This window comes from Pteronotus mesoamericanus, unplaced genomic scaffold, assembly GCF_021234165.1.
Source record: "Pteronotus mesoamericanus isolate MK-2021 breed Mesoamerican mustached bat unplaced genomic scaffold, CSHL_Meso_final contig_171, whole genome shotgun sequence".
Lineage (NCBI taxonomy): Eukaryota > Metazoa > Chordata > Mammalia > Chiroptera > Mormoopidae > Pteronotus > Pteronotus mesoamericanus.
Window position 1 is genome coordinate 1,421,250 of NW_026555070.1, and position 23,216 is coordinate 1,444,465.

The 23,216-nt window shown below is 38.6% G+C and overlaps 1 protein-coding gene across 6 annotated transcripts in view; it reads left to right on the forward strand.

Moving 5' to 3' along the window:
• CNOT6 (CCR4-NOT transcription complex subunit 6) overlaps positions 1–23,216 on the forward strand; it is a 55,861-nt gene that overhangs the window by 4,174 nt on the left and 28,471 nt on the right. For 4 of the 6 annotated variants that reach the window (XM_054566290.1, XM_054566295.1, XM_054566294.1 and 1 more), the window contains exon 2: positions 16,211–16,324. In XM_054566290.1, the coding sequence (XP_054422265.1) occupies positions 16,213–16,324 (112 nt within the window). In that variant the 5' untranslated portion in view covers positions 16,211–16,212. Of the gene's footprint in view, positions 1–9,305; positions 9,596–16,210; positions 16,325–23,216 lie in introns of those variants that run through there. The other 2 variants (XM_054566292.1, XM_054566291.1) reach the window with 2 other exon arrangements.

Consider the following 23,216-nt stretch of genomic DNA (forward strand, 5'->3'; position numbering starts at 1 on the left):
GAACAAGCAGTATAGCAGACCTGACTTGGAATACAGCATTTTAAAACAGTATGGTAAAACTCAGTTCCAAAAATACTCACACTCATGCGTCAGGCATGATGTATAGATTTGCTACCCTTATGGAGCTTATGTTCTTTCCCAAGTGGGTTGGTTAATGATGGTTGTAGAGAAAAAGACAAATGAACCGATAAAGCCTTCATCAGGTTATATAGTAATGAGGAAGATACAAAGTGGGGCAGGCTAAGGAAAGCAACTAACTTCTGATTGGGGAGCTTGCAGGAGTTGTCTCAGGTCTTTGAGCTGAGTTTTGGTGGGTGAATAGGCTTGTCAGGCTGGGTACCGCGTTTCAGGTAAAAGGAACAGCATGTGCAAAGTCATGTCACATACAGCTTAGGTTGTGGAACACAGGATGCAAGGATATGGGACAGGATTGGGTTAGAAACAGTTTGTAAATACACTCAGGCCTTTTGTTAATGTGTTGGGATGGAGATAGATACATATCTATATATATAGATACATATGCAGTCTGTTTAAAGTTTAGATGGATAGGGATGGGGAAATTGTGCTTGTGACCCACTTTTTTTAGGAGACAATAAAAATGTGGAGGCTAGATGGAAGGGGTCAAGGTACTGTGGTCATAGAATTCACTTAAGTCTTTTGAGAGGTCAAGACCATCAGCATAAGAGCTAGAAAAGCATAGGATAAATAAGAAGGGTACCAGAATTGGGCGGATAAGCAGTGAGCTGATGGACTAGGAAGGGGTTGATACGATTCAGAAGGCCTTTAGCTTAGGGAACTATTTGTATGATTTCACTTGGGAAAGAGTGTACCAAGAGCAGATTTGGCAAGGAAAGGGGAGTAGTTTGATTTTGATTTTAAGTTTGACATGTCTGTTGGATATTTACAAGGCTATGTCTGATAGGTATCTGGACCAGAGGTGGTTGGGAATTTATAGATTTGGTCGTTGAGTAATTGGCATTGGAAGTTAGGAGGTCATTCAGAAAGAATGTATGAACAAATGCTTTTTACAGTTTTGGGGGAGTTAGGGTCCCCAATTGAGAATCATTTGAGAATTCTGGACCCTGCTGAAGAGAATGAAATGTATACACAGAAATGCAAAACTTAACTCATGGTTAATAGGTGAATATAGGAAGAGGAGAGACCTGAGGGAGCCCTTAGGCATATTATACAGTAAAGGGGTTAAAGAGGTAGGAGAACAGGAGAGGGGACGTAACAGAGATGCTAACAGAGATGCTAACAGCGGTAGAGTGCTGAGCAGGAGGGACTTGTCAGTGGTGCCCAATTTAGGGTAGGATGAGCTCTGAGAATGGATCGATAGGATTTGGCAGTTAGGTGAATATAAGCACAGCAAATTTTTCTGGGACCAGAGAATTAGAAATCAGATCACAGGTTGGGCTGGGAGCAGCTGGGATGTATTTTGAAATGCTGGCAGCGGAAGAGAAGGAAAAAAGGGTAATAGTTTACAGAGGAGACAGGCGTGAAAGAAGGTAGACGCCTATGTTAGTTTCCAGTCTCCTGTTTCCTTCACATCCAAAACTTAAGAAAATAAATTTCTAATAAATACTATTTGTATATTTCAGACTTTCCTCTGATTCTCTCTCTCTCTCTCTCTCTGAAATGATTGACTTTTTTTGGTCACATAAACTTACTATGTGGGATTTTGTTATTTTAGAAACAGTAAAGGGAATTCTTCTGATTGGAGGTGGAGATTATCTGATGTAAAGTAATATGATTAGAACTGTCAGCCTTCAGTTGCTAGAGGAGTAAAATTTGCTTTTCATATTCCCTGTGCTAGGTTTGTACTTGCCCTGTGTGTAATAGCCCCAAAAGTTCAGGTAAATACTTGGTGCACTTTAAAATGTAAAGTAGTAGCAAAAAGTAATTTTCCTTCAAATATATATGAGTATATATTTGTAGCAAAGGTAATGTGTGATCTAACAAAAGAAAAATTAGGCAGTGGTCTTTGTATCTAGAAAGAGAATCACTGGTAATTCTTTAGATACTTCAAGAAGTTGGATATAGATTTTTTTTTTTAATTAGGCAGATTTTGATTCAGGGATATTGCAAGTCCCTGCTAAGACCAAACAGAAATGAAGATTTATTAAAATAAAGCCAAACATATATTTGCACTTAGGTTCCTGGGGAGCAAAATTTTTTTCTTCCCTAAGATTGTGCATAGTTGTATATAAACACCACAGTGTCATTAAGCAGTATCTGAGGAAGCTTACTGCCTTGTTTCAACCAATAACTTCATGTCTTTCCATTTAAAATTGTTGAAAATGAAACCACAGTTTATTTGGTTTCACCTAATAAAACCCTAAAAAACTTAAAAAATCATTTGGTTTCTAATTTTAGGGAAATAGGGGTTTGTAGTCACAGAAAGAAAATATAACTGTCAAATGCTAGTGATGGAGTAGGCATTGTGTATTACATGTGCTGTCTCATTTAATCATTGCGCCAAAATTGTGAGCTAGATATTTTATAAATGAGAAGACCTTAGCCTTAAAGATGAAAACACATGCTTGCAGAGCTGGGACTTTATATAGATCTGTTTGGCTCTAGTTTGTGTGTTTTTCAGTCCTCACCCGAGGACATTTTTCCATTGCTTTGAGAGAGAGAGAGAGACAGACATCCATCCATCCATCCATCCATCCATCCATCCATCCATCCATCCATCCATCCATCCATCTACTTGTTGTCTCTTGTAGGCTCCCCAATCAGGGATTCAACCCGCAGCCTAGGTTTTGCCCTGACTGAGAATCAAACCTGCAACCTTTCAGTTTACGGACAGTGCTCCAGTCAGCTGAGCCACACCAGCCAGGGCTCTGGTGTTTGTGTTCTCAGAGACATTGTGCTGTGCTCTTCCCTCCTGCCGTGGACCTTTGATAGAGGTGTGGTAATGTACTGAGACCCAGTTACTGCCACATATTTGTAAGCACATCAGTAGCTGATCATGTTGATGTGGAACTAATGGGTGGAGTATTTAATACTTTTGATTCTCTTTTTGGTTGTGGATCAAAAATCTCATGAGAGTTCATGTAAGAATACTATTTGCTGATCAAAAATCCAGTTTTAAAGCATTTCACTATGTCAGGGAGAGGTGGTCACTTATACATGTCAAAAAGCAGTGTACAACAGAACTCCATTTGAGCAATACATTTGGTTTAGGTTTTTCCCCTGAATCTTCTGTGACATCCGTAAGCGGCTGTTATATTGATATTCCAGTGTTATCACAGGCTTTGTTTTTTAAAAAATTGTAAGGTCATCATTTCATGAATAATTTTCTTAGTTTTTTTGGGGGGGAGGGAGGACGAGTGGGTAAAATGATTGTATATGTGAATTAGAAGCTGGAATAAATGTCGACTCCCGCAAAAGGCCAAAATTCCCATTACATGTTTCTTGTTTTTTATCCTCACCTGAGGACATATTTTTTAATTCGAGGGAGGGAGAGAGAGAGAGGAAGACAGAAAGAGCAGTGATTGGTTGCCTCCCTCCTGTTGGTGCCCTGACTGGGGATCGAATGTGAAACCCGGTTTCCGGGATGATACTCCAACCAGCCGAGCCACACCGGCCAGGGCTGTGTTGGTGAGCTTTTACCACACAAATCATAGTGGGCAGCCAGTATTTGTCGATTAGTTAACAAATTCTGTATTAGTGTTTTTTTGCTCTATGCTTTATATTTGACTTAAAATACAAAAATTAACATTTCTAAGCTAACAAATATTTGTATTTAGTTTGAGTTGGAATTTGTGGATGACCTATGGTTGTATTTGAATTAATTTACTGGGTTTAGTGAAATTGTTAGTTTTGACCAGTTTTGACCCTCAAAAGTGCACCCTGTGCTTCCTCTGACTGCATTCATACTCGCTCATGTTATTGGGTCCATGCACATGGGTAGAACTGCATTTTAACAATAGTCTGGTGAACGGATGCTGGCCGGGCGTGGTGGGTGCAGATGCCAGCTTGTCCTGTTCGAGCGTGTTATTGCCCACGATACTTGTTCTTTTAGCTCTATGTTTGGAAGAATAGTTTCCCATAATCTAAAAATCTGTTTTCACAGAGGTCTCAGTTAAACCAATTTGGTCTGAAATTTATTTTTGTACTACTTAAAAGGATTTAAGGAAATCTGTATGAGATATTTTGGGGGCAGGTAAGGTTTTGGGTATTATATATACACTCCTTTTAAGGAACCTTAAGTTCTTGGACATATTAATTACTAAGATGTTATTTGCCTTTTTCATTTTCATTCTCTTATGAGTGTATGGGTGGAGTTTTCCAGAGGCAAACAAAATGTGAAGTGTCCAATCAGATTGAATTCAGAACAGATAAGTGAATCCAGCTGTCTTACAGTCTTTGGTGTATTAGATTTGCAAAAATGTAAGACAGTGTCATTCTGTTTACAAACTTTTGCTTTCTTTTTGCAAATATTACTTTTAAAAATGTTTATTAACATTTATATTTACTGAGTTAACAAATAATTTAAAGTTTCTTGTTCTGATTTCTACTGTGGTAAATATTGATAGATATAACTCCCCTAAATGAAAGCTCTTTGAGGTACTCATTAATTTTTAAGAATGTGTAAGGGTTCTGAGATGAGAGAGTTTGAGCTCTCCTATCTTAGAGTATTAGGCAGATTCGGGAGAGTATAAGAGTAGCTTGGAAAAGATGATACATCTGAGAAGGAAACTAGAGGGCTCGTGGTCTCAGCAACGTAACGTTTGGAGACTGAACATGAAATTTTGGTTTTATCAGAGACAGATTACTAGAGAGGTGTGTGAGGCAGTGATATGTAATGTGTAATAGGCTCTAACTTTGCAGCTAAATTAACCCAGGTTCAGATCCCAGCTCTGCTACTTAACCAAGTGTGACCTTGAGCAAGTTATTTAAACCCTAGGTCTCAGTTCCTTCAACTGAAATAAAATGAGGATAGCATCTACCTCAGCAGGTTACTATGAAAATTAAATTGAGATAATCAGGTAAACTACTGCTCTGTGAGTGAAAGCACAGACTTTTGGATTGGTCTTGGTTGAAAAATACAGTTACGGCACTAGTATATCTGACCTCAGGCGAGTTACTCATTCTCTGGACCTCTTTCTTTATGTAAGGAGAATGCTATTTGGTTGGCCAAAAAGTTTGTTTGATTTTACATAAAAAGGCACATTTTTCATTTCCACCAATAACTATTGAATAATGTATTGTTTTGTTTCACTGCCATCTTTCAGTCAACTTCATAATTCCATCTTCTCAAAAGTTTTTATCTTTTTGAGCAAAAAACTGTTCTAGGTGCTTTCTGTAGTCTTCAGGGGATTGAAATTTTTTCCATTAAGGGAATTTTATAGAGACTGAAATCAATGGAAATCCGAAGGTGCATTGCCTGGGAATATGGTGGAAGAATCAGAACTTCCCAGCCACGCTGTCACATTTTTTCCTGGTCATCCAAAAACGTGGATCTTGCGTTATCCTGATGGACGATTATGCGTTTTCTGTTGACTAATTCTGGATGCTTTTCGTTGAGTGTTGCTTTCAGGTGAGCTAATTGGGAGCAGTAGTTGTTGGAATTAATCATCTGGTTTTCCAGAAGCAGCTCATCATAGAAGACTCCCTTTTGATCCTGCCATATACACCACATCACCTTCTTCCGGTGAAGACCAGCTTTTGATGTGGTTGGACGTGGTTCATTTCGCTTGCCCCACCATCTCTTTGTTCCACATTATTGCAAAGTGTCACCACTTTTCATCGCCCATCACAATTTGTTTTAAAAACGAAATGTTTTTGTTACATTTAAGTAGCAAGTTGCATGTAGAAATACAGTTAAGGGTTTCTTTTGCTTATGTGGAACCCAAATATCAAAGCAATTAACATAGTCAAGGTGTAGTAAGTGATTTTCAACACTTGATTTGGTTATTTTGAATATGTCCTGCATGGTATATAACATTGATTGTTCTCAATGTCTGAATTTGATTGCTATCAGTTTTAGCTGGTCCACCGCACCGTGGAGCATTGTCCAGCGAGAAATCTCCAGCATGAAACTTTGCAGACCACCTTTGACACATTTGATCAGTCATAGCACCTTCTCCACACGCTGCACAAATCTTTTTTTCTGTGTTTCAGTTGTGTTTTTACCTTTCTTGAAATAAAGCATAATATGCCGAAAAAATTGCTTATTCCATCTTCAATACTAAAATGGCTACACAGAAATTTACCAATTTTGATCTTTTTTTTTAAATGCACGCTGATACTACAACTGTCAATACAGTCTAACAAAGTTGTTTCAAATGACGTTAAAGACAACTGAAGCACTCCTAGAGCCACCTTACAAGAAAAAACAAAGGAACTTTTTGGCCAACCCAGTAGTAATTGCTTGTGGAATCCAGAGGATTAACATGAGATGAGGCACATGAGGGGCCTGCCGAGCCTGCCGGGCCTGCGGGGTGGTGAGTGCGCAAATGTTAGGGCGCAGCGGGCAGTAGGCACTCTAGGCACTCGGCACAGTTTCGCCGTCACCCTCGTCTGTTTGAGGTTTGTGCTCTTGTCATAGCGTGTCACTCAGATGACTTTTACAGAGTTTGACCTTTAGGTTTGTCCCCTTGTTTCTTATCCCAGGCTGTCCTAGAACCAAGATTCTCAGCCTTTGGTCACTGAGAGCCTTCTTTTTGGGTTCTCTAGATTTTGCTTGGTAGAACAGGTTTGTTGTTACACAAACTTTTTTAGTGTACCTGTGACTGAATTGTCACTTGGATTATATTCAAAGAGGGAGTAATTTTATTTTTCACTTGTGGTTTTAGAGTTTTGTGGCATTAGAGTAGTGGCTTGGTATTTTCGTAATAATGGGAATTAGTTATTTTTAATTCGTGTTTACAATTTGATTTTCTTTGGATATTTCCTTTTCTGTTTTAAGATAATCACCATTTTCATACTTACCTTTTCATCAAAAGGATGATGCAGAACTAATCTCTTGAAATTTGTAGACTTTTTTCATTGAGTTATCAGTGTGTCTTCACTGTAAGGTCTGAAATAATGGGCTGTAATAAACTTGGTGTCAGGTTATTGGAAATATGAATTAGGTGGTATTTTTAGTCCACTGAAAGCTGTGGAGTTTAGATTGGCATTTGAAGAAGGGCACGGAATGAACTATTACTTTTCGTCTAGTCTTAGTTTATGAAAGGTGGTACTGGTCCGAGTGCTGTGGGAAACAGCCTGTGAGCAGTTCATGTATGACCCACTGTGGAGGCCTTCGCGGGGGCCGGTAGCGGGTAGTATTTGGGCTTAGCTTTGAAGTATGGGTAGAATTTGGGTGTGAGAATGGCATGGAGACAGGGAAACCTGGAACATATGTGAAGGATGACAGTTCATGTGCCAGTTGCACCAAAAAGATACACAGAAAAGTATTGGACAATAGTCTAGAAAGGTAGAATATTTTGAATTTCTAAACTAGAAGTTCAGACTTGTTTTCTAAGCAGTAGTAAGGTGGGTGGGGGAGAGAGGATGTCATAGATTCATAGTTTTAAAGCTGGTATAGGACCAGAAGTAACTCAGAGAAGCTTTTCAGTTCTTCTGAAGTCTGCTCAACAAAGGATTTTTTCCCCCCTGAATTTTGCAAAGTAATTAGAAGTTGGTTTTATGAAGAATAATTTGAGAGTGGTATGTAGGTTAGTTTTATGTAATCTTAAAGCATACATACCAATTTATAAGAGGCTATTGTAATAGTTGAAAAAACGGGAACTAAAGTCCTAAATTAGCGCTGGCCACTGCGTCTGAGTTGGTTGGAGTGTTGTCCCATAACCAGGTTCAATTTCCAGTCAGGGTTTATGCCTAGGTTGCGGGTTTGGTCCCTGGCCAAGATGCGTACCATCCCCAGTTTGGGTGCATACAGTATCTGGTCTGGGCATGTATGGGAGACAACAGATCGTCGTTTATCTCTCGCATCACGTTTCTCTCTCTCCTGAAAAGATGTCCTTGGGTGAAGATTCTTAAAAAATTAAAAAACAAAAGTCCTAAATTAGAATGATGCCTGCCAAAATAAGTAAGGTTTGTAGTGTGAGTGTATGGTTGTGAGATTTTTTTTTTCTTTGCTTCCCTAGTAGATTGAGATCTAGGATCATGAATTTATTTATTCATTATTCCTAGCACCTTGGCAGAGTGCTTGGCACGTAGAAAGTGCTTAGTAAATATTTGTTGAATTAATGATTCTATAAAGAAAACTACCTTAAAAGGTTCAGGTGTATTGAATTGCTTTTGGGTTTTTCTTGCTTTTTCTTCTATGGAAACCTGATTCTGGGTCATGAAGGAAAGACTGTTTTGACCACTTCATTGGTGTAATGTGCTAGGCCTTACACAGGTCGCTGGGAGATACGAACTGCTTGGGAATGAGATGCTGTAGTAAATGAATGAATGATGTGCAGAGGAAAGAGCAGTGAGCTTGGGTTGTGCCTCTGTTGAGAAGGGCTTCCAGGGCTCTCACATGTGACCTGAGTGGGCTTGGAGGGTGGGTGGGCGGTGAGGGTGAAGGTCCTCCTTGGTGAAGGGATTAGCATATATTGAAACACTGTGTCTTAGCAGTAGGTTTGGTCTAATTAACTTAGGACTTAATAGGGTGGTATGTAAGGGGCTGAAGCTGAGTGAGAAAATTGTTGGCTAAGTCTAGGTTATAAAGGACTTTGAAGTTTGGACATTAGGTAGGTGGACAGGAAGGGCTACTGTAGGCTACTAAGCAGGAAAGGACATGAGCATCTGTCAGGAAGATGGATGTAGAGGAAGTCGTTTTAAATTTAAGGCTGAGAAGTGAGGAGGGTCTAAATTAAGTAGCTTTGAGAATGGAGAAAATGGGTTAAAAACCCTGAAGATGTAAAAAGTCAGTCATATTTAACGAAAAATTGGTAAGACCTATTGAAAAATTGCATTGGGAAAAGCAAATTGGAACCAAGGTTAATGTCACTACCTTTTCATACATACCCTGACTCGTAGGGTCTTTTTGCACATGAGTTTTGCTTCCCTTTTTCCGCTGCCCCTAATGTTTGGGAAAGAAATACAGCACAAAGAATGGAGGAGAAGATTTTAAAAGCATGTAAAGGAAAAGAGATATTAAATTGAGCATTTTATTTTGTTAGTTGAGATTGGTTTTAACTCAACCTCATTTTCCTTTGGAAAAAATCTGGGTAATATAATTAAAATAGATTATTTAACCTCAGAATGCCTTTCAACAAACACATTTTTGTACATAGCCTAAATAACATGACTGCACAATCATTAATATTGTCAGTAGGAGCTAACTATGAAATGTTTCTCTAACTCCACAAAATGTCCTTTATTGCTGATATGTGGATCTCATATAGGGGTTATTCATTACATCTGATGATATCTCTTGATTTTTTTCAAATCTAGAATAGTCCTGGCACTAGCTTGTTCAAGTCAGCAGACCAGTTATCCTGCAGAAAGTCCCGCAATCCCATTTTGTCATACCACTTCTTTGGTGTCATCGTAAGCATTGTTGATGTGTACTTCATATTCCCTCACATCAAGAGATAGCAGTATCTGGATCTCCCCCCAGTAGCTGTTGCAAAGATTGTTGAAGAAGGTAACTATTTCTCCCTTGAACGTTTTCTACCTTATGATCAGAAAACAGTCTGGGTGGTGGTGTTACCCCAGTGATACCCCAGTGATTTCGTCTTACAGTTTAAACCCAGTGTATAGTCCTTGCTTTAAGAAGAGTCCCTAGGAATTACAAAATGATGTTGCTTTTTTAAAAAAATTCTTACATTCTTCATTTATTAGCTGTCATTCCTTTATAAGAATGTCATTCTTTTATAAGTAAAGTCATTCTTTTCCTTCAACTGAGGCTATTTGATTGCTCTGAAATGCAGTACCTGCTGAAAGAATAAACACATCTTTCTTAAGTTATCGATCGTCTTAGTTTAATAGCTGCCACAGTTTTGGTGGCTGATTTGTGCTTACAGCCTTTCCTTCGCTCCTGTCCCTCCCCACTCTGGCTTTCTCCTTGCCTTGATTACTGCATGTGTCTTCTGCTGCTCATACATCTTTTGCTTCACTGCCAGCCGTTGTCTGCAACACAGGTACTGAATTAGTGTTTTTAATTATGTTATAATTACAATTCTTTTTGCTCAAATTGTCACGACTTTGGCCAGTGAGAGCCCCTTCTAGCTGGCTTCTATGTCCTGTTGACATGACATGATGACCCCATTATACTTACCTCTTTGGCACTAAAGGAAGTCCCAGGCTCATTTTATAAAATTCCTGCCCCAAGCTTATAATTGGCCGTTTTGCAAGGAAATTACTTTGCTTTCTTAATATTAGAGATCAAAATCAAGGATTAGGAGTGCTATTGTTCTAGAGGTAACATTGCTTCTAGAACATTTCCCTGGCTACCTAGAAACAAAAAGTCATGAGTTTATGTTTATATTCTCAAGTCAGTGTTAGTATTGGTGTTATCATTTAATTTTATTTATTTATAAATGTTCCCTTACCCTGAAAATCGTGGTTCCTAACATTATTTACTCGCTCATTCCTACAACGTGAAGTAATTCAATGTAATACCAATTGTTTACTGAACATCCTTCTTTCACAGCTGCATGATTTTCCATAGTATGGCTGTACAGTAACTGATTTCACCACATGTTCTCACTGATGGTGATCGAGAGTCTTTGCAATTTTTGTCATAAACAGTGTTTATTTACAAAAAGTGCATGGGCTGTTTGTTTTCTTAGTAATTGCTTGTCTGAAAATGCCCTTTTGTTTGTCTTCACACTTGACCAAGTTTTTGAGTATAGAATATTTCTTACTTGAGATAAAATATACATGAAATGTATCATTTCAAATGTACAGTTTGAGTTTTGACGACTATATAGACCAATTTAAACCACACCTCAGTTAAGATATTGAATATTTTCATCACTCCCCATAAGGACACTCACTGTTGTCACTACAAATTCGTGTAAATGAAATATCTTTTGGGTCCCTTCCATTCAGTATAATATTTGAGATTCTCATATATGTGTGTTATATCAACAGTTCTTGCTTATTGCTAAGCAGTACTGAGTTATGTGGCTGTATCACAGTCTGATCACCCTTTCACTGCTGGTGGACATGGGGAGTTTTCAGTTTTTAGCAATATGAATAAAGGTGTTGCGGATGACATTTATATAAACGTCTTTTTGGCCAGACGTTATTATTTCTTTTGGGTAAATACTTAAGGGTAGATTCGCAGAGTTACTGGGTAGGTGATTACTAGCATAGTGTTACGGTAATCTTTTTTTTTTTTTTTTTTTTTTTTTTGCTCTTTTGTCTTTTTTGCCTTTTATGTTAGTAGGAAATATGGTTATGTATTCTGTGAATTGCCATTTATTTTGGTCTCAATCTTGTTTTAGAGATTCTAATATTCAGATACTTATATTTTTCCTGTTAGGTTTACACTCTACCTTTTTATCTCAATTTGTCTTGTCTCATATTACTTTATTGGTTGTTTTTGTTTATGAGTTTTGTGTTCTTTAGTACAATAAGCACTTTGTGTGTGGAATATTTTTCTGTTTCTGTGGTATTTTGTTTTTGTGGTAGTGATTTTTGTATAGTCATTATGCTGTGACTGCTCTGTGTTGATTTGCTTTTTATTCAGTTTTGGTGTGGACGGGTTCTTAGGGACCTCGTTTTGAAGGTTAAATGTAGATGGGGTGGGTGAGAGGCAGGCTGCGCGGACCTGTTGGCTGTGGGCAGTTACGATGGGTGATTTCAGCTCTGGTTTTTGTCATTGAGTATCGTATTCCCATGGGGAACATTGAAATATTTGTCCCCAATTTTGATTGAACATAAGTTTGATTCCTGACAGAAATACAGACCAGAGGCTGTTACCCGCTTTCCGTATGCTGCTGCCTCCCGCAGCTGTTCCTTTCCTCTTCCTCCTAGCCAGAGGATGGTTAAAACAGGTTTAATTTAAGGGCTGTGACGAGGGAACTATTCATCTGTTTAGGGCCTTTATGATGGAGGTCTTCATTCCAGTCTGCTTCCTTAATTGTTCCTGTCTTACTCCTTTTCTCTTTACCTGAGAGTCTGATAAATTCCCCATAACCCCACCCGCCTGTGAATCCTGCCCCAGCCCTTCACTGCGGTGTACCTGGGTGCGTGTGCTTGCGCGCCCCCCACCCCGCCCCATTTCTGGAACGGTGAGCAGAGACTGTGGGTTCCTGACATTCTTCCCTGTTGTAGAGGATGCTCTTTTCCGAGTTTATGGTATGCAGTTAGTCCACCCTCAGTTTAAATACTCCATGATAGTCCTTTATTTGTTGTGTTATGATTTGCAAATCATCTTTGCAACACTAACTTTCCCAGAGTAATTCTGTATGTTTAAGCCATTTCATAAAATATTTAATTATGAAACATATCTTTCTGTGCTGGTAAATACTGTCCTGTGTTTCGTCAAGATAAGTAATTGTTCTAGTAATGACTTTCTCTGAGACCTGGAAGGGGATGGTTCCCTGCTGCCAGGATCAGTGGTGTTCTCTGGCGCTGGATCAGAGGAGGAGGAGGCTGACTAGTCAGGTGCTGTACACCTGCTGGCTCTGGCCTAGCTATTTTTAAAAAGTCTTTTGTAATTCTTGACCGTTTTTGGAAAACTTTTATTCTTTTTTTTAGATGATAATGTACAGTGACACACTGTAGTTTTTAGAAAGTAAGATCTGCTTTGTTGATTTCAAAACCTTGGGGGGAAATCTCAAATTATGTGTATTCTTTTTGCAAGCCGGTGCTCAGTCCACTGAGCCACACGAGCCAGGGCAAATTATGTGTATTCTTACATCCTTTTCTCTACCTAGTCTCCTGTGCTGTGGTTTTTCAGACTCCCAGAAAAATGAGTGGGGTTGTGCTTCTTGTACTGCCCCTCAAAAGAGCTTGACTGTCCAGTTTGTTGCCATTACTTTTATTCTAACGCATTTCCCCCCTCCCCCTTCCTAATCTCCACTCTCAGGGATTTGGGAAACAGAAAAAATCTCACTGCTTTCGAGTTTAGAGTAATGGCCCATCTCTTAAATGTTAAGACCACCCATCTCCTGTTACGAAAAACAAAGGAAGGGAGTGATTGGCTGCTGAGGCGGAAATCATGTCTCTAATGGAATGACTTCAGGTCCCGGGCCTGGTTTTCAGGTTTCTTAGTTCGGTGACGCTTTTTCTGATTCTCAGAGCTGTGATCACACTCTGGATATTGGTTCACACTAAGCTCACATGATGTTGGTAAATCAGACTTGGGAACTTTCAATAAGAAGTCAAATTGATTAACGATAGGACCTAAATACCTCAGCTGGACAGAGTAATTTCTTCATTATTAAATTCTATTTGGAGAAGCCAATAAAGAGCAAATGGTTGTTTTGTAATTAGAATCTAATCAGAATAATGGCATTTGGGTGATCTTAAGGAATGTTATCAAATTCTGGTAGCCTTGCACAGTATTTTATATTTTCTGGGTTATTACTGGTGTAGTCCTATCATTCAGAAAGGGCACTTGATTCAGCCAGTTGCCCTCTAGACTGAATGGGAACATTTCTTGACTGTGTAGTTCTCCATGTTAGGTGTTTTCTACCAGTCTGTAAATTCAGTTGTTGTAATTCTATTCTAAAGGAATTAACATAAGAAGACAGTTTCTAACAAAACAAAAACTAGTGCTATTTCTTGTGCATATGATTCTTCTCACCATTTATAGTCTTTTTTCAAGCAGCTTTTTAGGATGGCTTTCCTCCTGCATTTTGACTTCATGGTCAAAGTCCATTTCTGTGTTTGAAAAATAGCACTGTCTCCCACCAGTAGGGCATAGCATAGCATAAAGATAGTAACTAACTTTTTTTCCAATTATTTTTATTGTGGGAAAATACATAACATAAAATTTAGTATCTTAGTATTTTTAAGTGTGATGTCAGTGTTAATACATTCATAATGTTGTGCAACCATTACCATCTTTATAACTTTTCTTGTAAAACTGAAACTCTATACCCAGTTGACAATAACTTCCCCCCTCTCCGAGTCCCTGGCAACAACCTCCATTCTACTTCCTGTCTGATTTTGACTATTCTGGTACCTCCTTTAAGTGAAGTCATGCAATAGTTGTCTTTTTGTGATTGGCTTATTTCACTTACAAAGTAGCTTTAGCTTTTTAATCAGACACATTTGAAGCCTGATTCTGCTACATCCCAGTCTTGTAATCCTGCTAAAATTGCTTAAACGTTTTTGGGCTTCAGGTTTCTCTTGGTTTAATGTAGTTAATTCCAACTCTGCAGAAAGAAGTAGCAAAAGGACTGACTCTAGAGAGATCAGGAGAAAAGATATCCTGGAAACCAAGTGAACTAAATGTTTCTAGGAGGGAGCAATCATCTACATCAAGTACTGATCATCAGATAAGTAAAAGGCGGTCGGAGAAATGAACTTTGGCTCTAACAGCGATTTTCAACTGGTGTGCCTCAAGGATGTTTAAAACATGCAACACCTGACTATTTAGTCAGGGACACTGACCTCATTTTCCTTAGATTATTAAAAAAAAAAAAATGACAATAGCCAACACAATAGCCATCAGGTGTGACTAAATCAAAATTATAACCTTTTTTTTTTGGTCAGATAGGCAAAAAGTATAGCATGTATTTTGGTGTGCTGCAGAACTTAATAATTAGTGACATGAGTGTCATGAGATGAAAAAGGTTGAAAATCACAGGGATAGCCCTGGCGGGATCGCTCAGTTGGTTGGTATGTTGTCCTGATGTGCCAAGGTCACAGGTTCAATCCCCAGTCAGGGCACATACAAGAATCAATCAGTGAATGTATAAACAAGTGGAACAACAAATTGATGTCTATCTCTGTCTCCCCCTCCCTCCCTCCCTCCCCTCCCTACCTCTTTCTAACAAAAATTTTTTTTAATTCTCTGGGATATAACAGTGTGAGGTAACTGGTTTTCTTCTTGACACTTTTGGTGTAATGTTAAGAGCATGTGCTGATGTGAATGGGTTTAACTGGGGGAAGAGGACTAGGAGACAGTGAGTATGCACGGCTGTTGAGGAATTTTTTGCTTATAAAGAGAATGAGAGAAAAAAGTGCTGTAACTGGAGGGAGAAATGGGGTTAAGACTTTTTTATTTTTAAATAGAGGAAGTAATACCATGTATGTGAAGAGAAGTAAAAAGTTCAGCATGGAGGGAAAATTTGGTGTTGGAGAAAACTGCTGAGCAATGTCCTTGAACAGGCAAGAGGCGATGGCGTGGGATTATGTGTCAAGAGGGCAGGCACTTTGTCCCGAGTAAGACAGCATAGATGGGCGTAGGTCGGAGTTCATACGAAGGCCTCTTCTGGTTTTCTGTTTAATGAGAAAATGGAAGAGCCGGAAGATGGAGGAATGGGTGCTGGAGACTTGGAGAAGACATACAGGACAAGGGGCTGGGAGAATTTATAGGATAACTTCTGTTCAGTTTTAAAGAATCCTTTTGAGGGAAATGATCGCTGATTGGCTCTCTTTAAATTCACATGGTGGTAGGTTTTTCTCCAGCTGTGTTTAACTGTGTAGGTACTCAGGTAGGTGGAGAGTTGGCTAAGGTGGGTTATCAGTCATCCAAATGAATATGGTGAAATAAGACTGAGCAAGGAGTTTGGGGGAATATGGAAGAGAATGAAGTTTCATTCCACCTAAATATTTCAGAATGTGTCTATAACAGATAAGGATCTTTTTAAAAAGCCAACTAGTGAAATGAACAGTAGTCCTCTACTATCAACTTACATTTAGTTTTTCAGATTTGTCTGATTTTTCAGAGATGTTTTTAATGGTTACTTTGTTTAATCCTTCATTTCTCCAAGAAGCTCCTAATGGTTAGTGGTATTTAGAGATCATAATACGAGTGTCTACTTTTTCTTTTTCTTTTTCTTTTTCTCTTTTTTAAAGACTTTATTTATTTTCAGAGAGCATGGAAGGGAGGGAAAAAGAAACGGGGTGGGGTGAGGGGAGAAACGTCAGTGTGTGGTTGCCTCTCACGCGGCCCTGGCTGGGGGCCCGGACCGCAGCCCAGGCCTGTGCCCTGACTGGGAATTGGTTTGCAGGCCAGCACTCAGTCCGCGGAGCCACACCAGCCAGGAGGAGTGTCTGCTTTTAAAAAGATCTTTTTATTTTTAGTTACTTGATTCTTCATAATACTTACTGGTTTCTTTTCTTAATTTAACAGGCATGCCCAAAGAAAAATACGAGCCCCCTGACCCTCGGAGGATGTACACAATTATGTCCTCTGAGGAGGCAGCAAATGGAAAGAAGTCACACTGGGCAGAGCTTGAAATAAGTGGTAAGACATGGAAACATAAATTTATGGCATGGAAATTGAGACATGGTAGAAAATTAAGTTTTTAATGTCAGTACACAAAAGAAGCAATGTTATATTTTACTAGTGCTTATTTATCTTAGAGGCAGGGAGGTCCAGTTGGAAGAAGATGGTTTGATTCAAAGTTCAAAATCCATTCATTGCTTATTCTCTCAGTATCAGTGTCCTTTTATAAAATCAGAATAATAGTATCAAGGATGAAGTGAAAATAACTCATATGAAATACCTCGTGAGCAAAGGTTTGTTCTGATAATTAGTTCCCTGATAGAGTAGGATTGAGCTTTTGCATTTCCAAATTACAGATTTCTATTGGGTAAGAACTACTTGTTCCAGCGTAAGTTCTGAGATAGATTTGTTTCTCCTCACTTTCTTCATTTGCTTTTTTTAATCTGAGTCTTTGAAGACAGCCCTATTCAGAAGCAAAATCTCAAGGCACATCTCAAAGTTCCCCTCTCCCTTTCGTGCTTCCTAGACATTTTCTGAGAAATATATGAGTCCCTAGAGCCACAGAATATCCTGCGCATCCCTGCCAAGGGGCATGCAGCCCTTTTTTAGTTTTTAGTACTTCAGAGGTGGTAAAGGGACATTACTTCTGGAGCAACCAGTGCTAAACGGGTTTTGTGTTACTGTTGGCTTAATATGGCTCCCCATATTTCTCTGAAATATTACAGAGCGAGTTTTCTCTTTCTGTCTTTGATTTTCTTTTTTTAATGTAAGGCAACAAACATCTACTATGTGTAAAACATTTTCTCCAGGTGTCATACTAGGCATATGGAAGATACATAAATGAAAAAAACAGTTCTTGTCATTCTGGAGCTTATGGCATATTAAGGAGTGAGAAGAGGGGAGTGTACTAGTATAAATAACTAACCGACAAAATAAAACTGCCAGGTCGAGGTAGAAGAGTGCTGTACAGAAAGCAAAAAGGAAGTAATGATAACAATATTCTTCCCTTGCCAGCTCAAAATTTCCGGTTAACCAGTGAGTGAGTAAACCCAAAGTCCCTCCCCTGCAGCCATAGAGGTTGGTACCCACGTGGTCTCCCGGTTTCTCCTGATTCTTAGACCGCTGGCCTTAATTAAGCTGGCCTCAGTTTCATAAAGTAAGGGTGGTGGAGAGTGACACTTCTCTCTTCTTTCCCTCCTCCTGTCATATTTGACTTTCTGGTTTTGGGGAACCCTAAGAGAAATATACTCTCTCATTTACCAGTTACCTTCAAATCATAGGCAGACACACTCCCGCTTTGCCCTTTTAATTTCTGCAGGACCAGATTTAACCTTATGTTTCTCTTTTTCTCAGCCTTATTAGCACCTTTTGAATTGCAAGTTCTTTGCATGTAGTATCGTTTCCCCTTAAAACATCAGGATAAGCTAGAGAAATAGGTGATTTTGACATCAGTGTTCTCTGTTTACTCTGAACTTTGGAAAGTAATCTTTATACAGGATGGGAAGGAAGAGGAGCGAGTCCTCTAAACCAAATAGCCTTATCTTTACCAAGTGTAATAGAGGATAAACTATGGGTTGAGTAAGTGTGAAACAGGACCTTGTAGTTCATAAAGCCACTATCGAGGAAGGTTACTTTATAGTGTTTTTAAAAAAGTTTTTATTAAATTTATTGGTGTGATATTGGTCAATATATTTATATGGGTTTCAGGTGTACCGTTCTCTAATCCATCATATGGGTATGGTAGTGTGAGTTCACCACCCCAGGTCAGGTCTCCTTCCATCACCGTTTATCCCCCACTTTACCCTCTTCTGCCCTCTTTTCCCTCTGGTAATCACCATACTATTTGTGTCTATGAGGGTTTGTTTTGTTTTGTTTTTGCTTAATTCCTTCACCTTTTTCACCCAGCCTTTCGCCTCACTCCCTTCTGGCAGCTGTCGGTGTCTATAAGTCTATTTCTATTTTGTTAGTTTATTTTGTTCATTAGATTCCACAGAAGATTATAATCATAAGGTATTTGTCTTTTCCTGGCTGGCTTATTTCACTTAGCATAGTATTCTTTGGGTTCATCCATGCTGTCACAAAAGGTAAGGTTTACCTTTTTTTTTTTTTTTTTTTTTAATGGCTGAGCAATATTCCATTGTATAAATGTACCACAGCTCTTTTATCTACTCATTTACTCATGGGCACTTAGGCTGTTTCCAAATCTTGGCTATTGTAAATACCACTGCAATGGGTACATGCATCTCATATATTCTTTTGAATTTGTGTTTTGGGTTCCTTGGGATATATTCCCAGAAGTTTCACCGCTGGGTCATAAGGCAGTTCCATTTTTAATTTTTTGAGGTACCTCCATACTGCTTTCCACAGTGGCTGCACCAGCCTGCATTCCCACCAACAGTGCACAACGGTTCTCGTACAGTCTTAGTCCATAAAAGCTCCTGTGTGTAGCAGTTGTCAAGACTGAATTCATTTCATGCTAATAAGACAGTTAATTTATATGTGTGCAGTAGCATCAGTTCCTTGAGATCTTGTAATATGAAGTTCTAGGAGTCTGCGGCCATTGACCCTGGACCTGAAATTATCTCATAGGCTTCTTTGGTTCCGGGGGAATGAATGGTTGGTTCTTTGTGCCATTTGGAGGTAACCAGCTAAGCCAAGTGACTGTTAATCATTCACTTTTAAGGGAGCCTTTTTTATTGTAAAACGAGACACAGAGAAAGGAAACCACACAAAATATATTAATGAATTATTATAAGGCCAGGAGCCTCGTAACTACTACCCAGGTCAAGAATTAGTTTTCCTCCCAACCTCAGAATCCCCTCTGAATGCCACAGCCCGCCACAGCCCCTCCCTGCTCCCACCAGTAACCATTATCCTGACTTTTATAGTAACTACAGCAAATGTTGGACACGTACGCATTATGTTTTAGTGCCCACCCCCTTTTTTATTTGGTATGTCTTAATTTGCAGGTTCCCCCTCTATCCTTTTCCTTAAAAAATATCTGTGAGCCTGGGAGGTTTGCCTTGTTGATTCCTGCAGTCGGTATCTAGCTAACTGAGGATACTCACGTAGTTCACCATGTTTCTCATCTTCAGCGTTTCCTGCAAATAAGTAGCTGGATGTAGAGGCTTGATCAGGCTCAGGTGGGAGCCCTTTGGCAGGCAGGACTGAAGGTGGTGGTGTGTAGGAGTGAAGGAGGTGTTGTGCCTTTTCCCCCCCTTCTTTTAGGAAGTTTGTGAATGCCTGCTTTTCTACTGATAATTCACTGCCTAGAGCCATTAATTCCTTGAGGATTGCGAAATAATGATATTCTAATTGTGCGATTTCTTTTTATTAGGAAGGCTGCATCTGTAAAGAGAAGCTTTCCCCTATTAGTGCTCTTAAACATTTGGGCTTCAAACACTTGTTGTGAATTGTAATTACTCTTATTTTAATATTTAAATTGTCCTGTTTTTGGCTAACAGGAGAGCTGCTGAAAAATGATTTCTGAGTTCTTTGACACACCCTCGCTGTCTTTGGTAGTTTTCTTGCTGTCTGGTATAGCAGGATTTTCTTGGTTCACCTTGGCTCATTTCCTGCTTCAAAATGATTATCTTTTGTTTCCAAGAAACCTTTCTTTTTTTTAAGTTGGGAAATGCTATTTCAAGATCATATCTGTTGCTGGGGATAATTGTTGCTACTGGGTTGGTCATTTTTTTTTCTATTTTTTCATTCTGTTCACTGAACAGAGCTAGGATATATGGCATTTTTTTGGCATGTAGATGTCCAGTTCTGAAACCATTTGTTGTAAGACTTTTCCCCATTGTATTGCCTTTGCTCCTTTGTCAAAGATAAGGTGACCAGCCCTGACCAGTGTGGGTCAGTTGGTTGGCATCCTACCACAAAGTAAAGGGTTGCCGGTTCAATCCCGAGTCAGGGTGCATGCCTGGGCTGCATGTTCAGTCCTGGTCGGGGCACGTATGAGAGACAACCAATCAGTGTTTCTCTCCTGCGTTGGTGTTTCCCTCCCTCTCCTCCTCCCCCTCTTCCCCTCTAAAAATAATAAAATCTCTTTAAAAAAAAGATCAGATGACTATATTTGTGTGGGTTTATTTCAGTACTTTCTACTCTGATCCAGTGATCTATTTAACAGTTCATTCATTAGTAACACACTGTCTTGATTGCTGTAGCTTTAGGTAAGTCTTGAAATGGATACTGTTAGTCCTCCAACTTTGTTTTTCTTCAGTTTTGTGTTGGTTATTTTGTGTCTATTGCCTCCCTCTATAAACTCAGAATTAGTTTGTTGATAGCTCCAAAATAATTTGCTGGGCTTTTAGTTGATACTGTATTGAATCTGTAATTAAACTGAGAATTGACACGAGTGCTTTTATCCATGAACATGGAGTATTTTTCCATTTACTCAGTTCTTGAGTTCTTTTCATCAGTTTCACGAATTTCCTCATGTTGATCATGTGCATAATTTGTCATTTATACCTCAGTATCTCATTTATGAGTTGTTAATGACATTGTGCTTTTAGTGTCAGATTTCAGTTGCTTGATGCTGCTACACAAGAAAGTGATTTTGAATCGTTTTTTTTTATTTATTTGTGATTTTAAAAAGTTTCCTCCAACTTTTCTAAAAATATTTCCTTTTGCAGTTATTCATTATGAAGTTGTTTGTAGTTTGATTTTCCTTTACTGAGTTTTTCTAAATCTTATGTTCTTTTAGTGCTTTTATCATTTTCTTACTATATTTTATCTTACTTTGGAAATGTATGTAATAGCTTTCTGGGTGTGTTGTAGGTCTGCTTTTGTTTGTAGGGAGTTATTCCGGTCTTCATTCTTTTTTCTTAAAATAACTTCTTAAAATGTATAACTTCTATGAAATTTGACCTTATAACTTTCCTGTTTTTGTTTTTTTTTTTTTAATTTAGTTTTCTGAACTAGAAGGTATGATCAGGAAAGTTTTCTAACTACTTTAGCTTTCTCTTTGTTTCTTCTCCTTTTTTTCATTATATGAGACTTTCTGGTTTTGTTCCCTTCTCTCATTTTTACCTGGACCTTTTTTCTCTCATCTCTTTTATTCCTGTCCTACTCAATTTTAATTCTATTTTTTGGAATTTTGTCCAGTGTGGGGCCTTGGCTGGTCAGTTTGTGGAGTTCCTAGGGCCTAGACTGCTCTCACACTTACTGTGGACACTTGGCACTTGTTACTGAATTGGACTAAACTCCCAGTTGCAATATTCTCAGGTGGGTGCTTTCTAGTGGATACTAGTTGCTTTCTATATTTTCGGTTCCTTTCGATAGATTTATATTTAATGCTGTTGTTGATACGGCTGGGTTTAAGTGTGCTGTCACATGATTTAGAGTTAACCCTTGAACATATACTGTTGAAATGTGTGGGTCCATTTATACACAGAATTTTTTTTTTTTTTTTAACTTTACTGTCAGTGCCTTATTACAAAGGATACATCTCAGGAACAGCCATATAAAAGAGATGCATAGACCGAGACATGGGAAAGGAGTGTACAGTCTGGGTACCCTCTGTGGGCATGCCAGCATATTAGTGTCTATATACAGATTTTTTGAAATAAGTAAATATCTGTACTGTTTTCAGTCTCTAGTTGGGAGTGTGAGAATGTGGAGGGTTGACTATCTGTTGATCTAAACCACTTTGTATAAGGGAGTTGAGCATCTGCCAGTTTTGGTGCCTGGAACCATCCCCAACCCCTCTGGATGCTAGGGGCCACCTAAATTTTGGGGGAATCAAAAGTTATATTCAGTTTTCAGCCCTGACTGGTATGGCTCAGCTGGTGTGCGTCGTGCCACAAAGTGGAAGGTTGCGGGTCTGATTCCCGGTCAGGGCACATAGCTTGAGTCGCAGGTTAGGTCCCAGTTGGAGTGTGTACGAGAGGCAACCAGTAGGATTTTTCTTTCTTGCATTCATGTTTTTCTTACTCTCTTTCTCCCTTCTTTACCCTCTCTCTAAAAATAAGTAAGTGAAATCTTTCAAAAAGAAAGGTTTATGCAATTTTCAACTGTGTTGAGGCGGTTTGCAACCCTAACCCCTACATGTTTAAGGGTCAACTGTATTTTCTATTTCTTTTTTTTTCTTTTTTGCCTTTTTTCTCCTGTTTTTTTATAAAATTGCATTTTATCTCCTTTGTTGACTAATTAGTTTTATGTACTCCGTAATAATGATTGCTTTAGGGTTTATAATATAGGACATCAGTAATATTATACTGTTTCATGTACAGTGTGAGCCTTAACAATATACTTCCGTTTCTCTTCTCCTGGACTTTGTGCTGTTGCTGTCATATATTTTACTTCTACATATGTTATAAATCTCACAAAATATTGTTATTTTTCCTTTAAACAGTCATATAGTAGGAAAAGATTTTTTATCCATGTACTTCATTCCTTTGTGTATGAGCAGGTTTCTTTCTGTTATTTTTCTTCTGATTGAAAGATTTTCTTTAATATTTCTTGTAATGAAGGTATGCTGGTGATTTTTATATAATTCAAATTTTATATCTGAAAACATCTTTATTTTGCCTTTGGTTTTTTGCAAGCGACTTTTGCTAGACATAGAATTCTTGGTATGTCTACCTTTTCAGTACTTTAAAGATCCTGCTCCAGGCTTTCTAACCTGCCTTGTTTCTGATGAGAAGTCTGCCGTCATTCCTATCCTTGTTTCTAATATGTATGTTTTCTCTGGTTGCTTTCAGATATTTTCTTTTCTCACTGCTTTAGCAGTGTAATTATGATATGCTTTGATGTAGTTTTTTCTTTTTTTCCTTGTTTCTTTAGCTTAGGTTTTTGTTCAGCTTCTTGGATCTGTAAATTTATAGTTTTCATGAAATTTAAAGTTTAGACCACTTCAAACAATTTTTTTGTGCTCTTCAATCCTCAGTTCTTTGGGGGAATACAA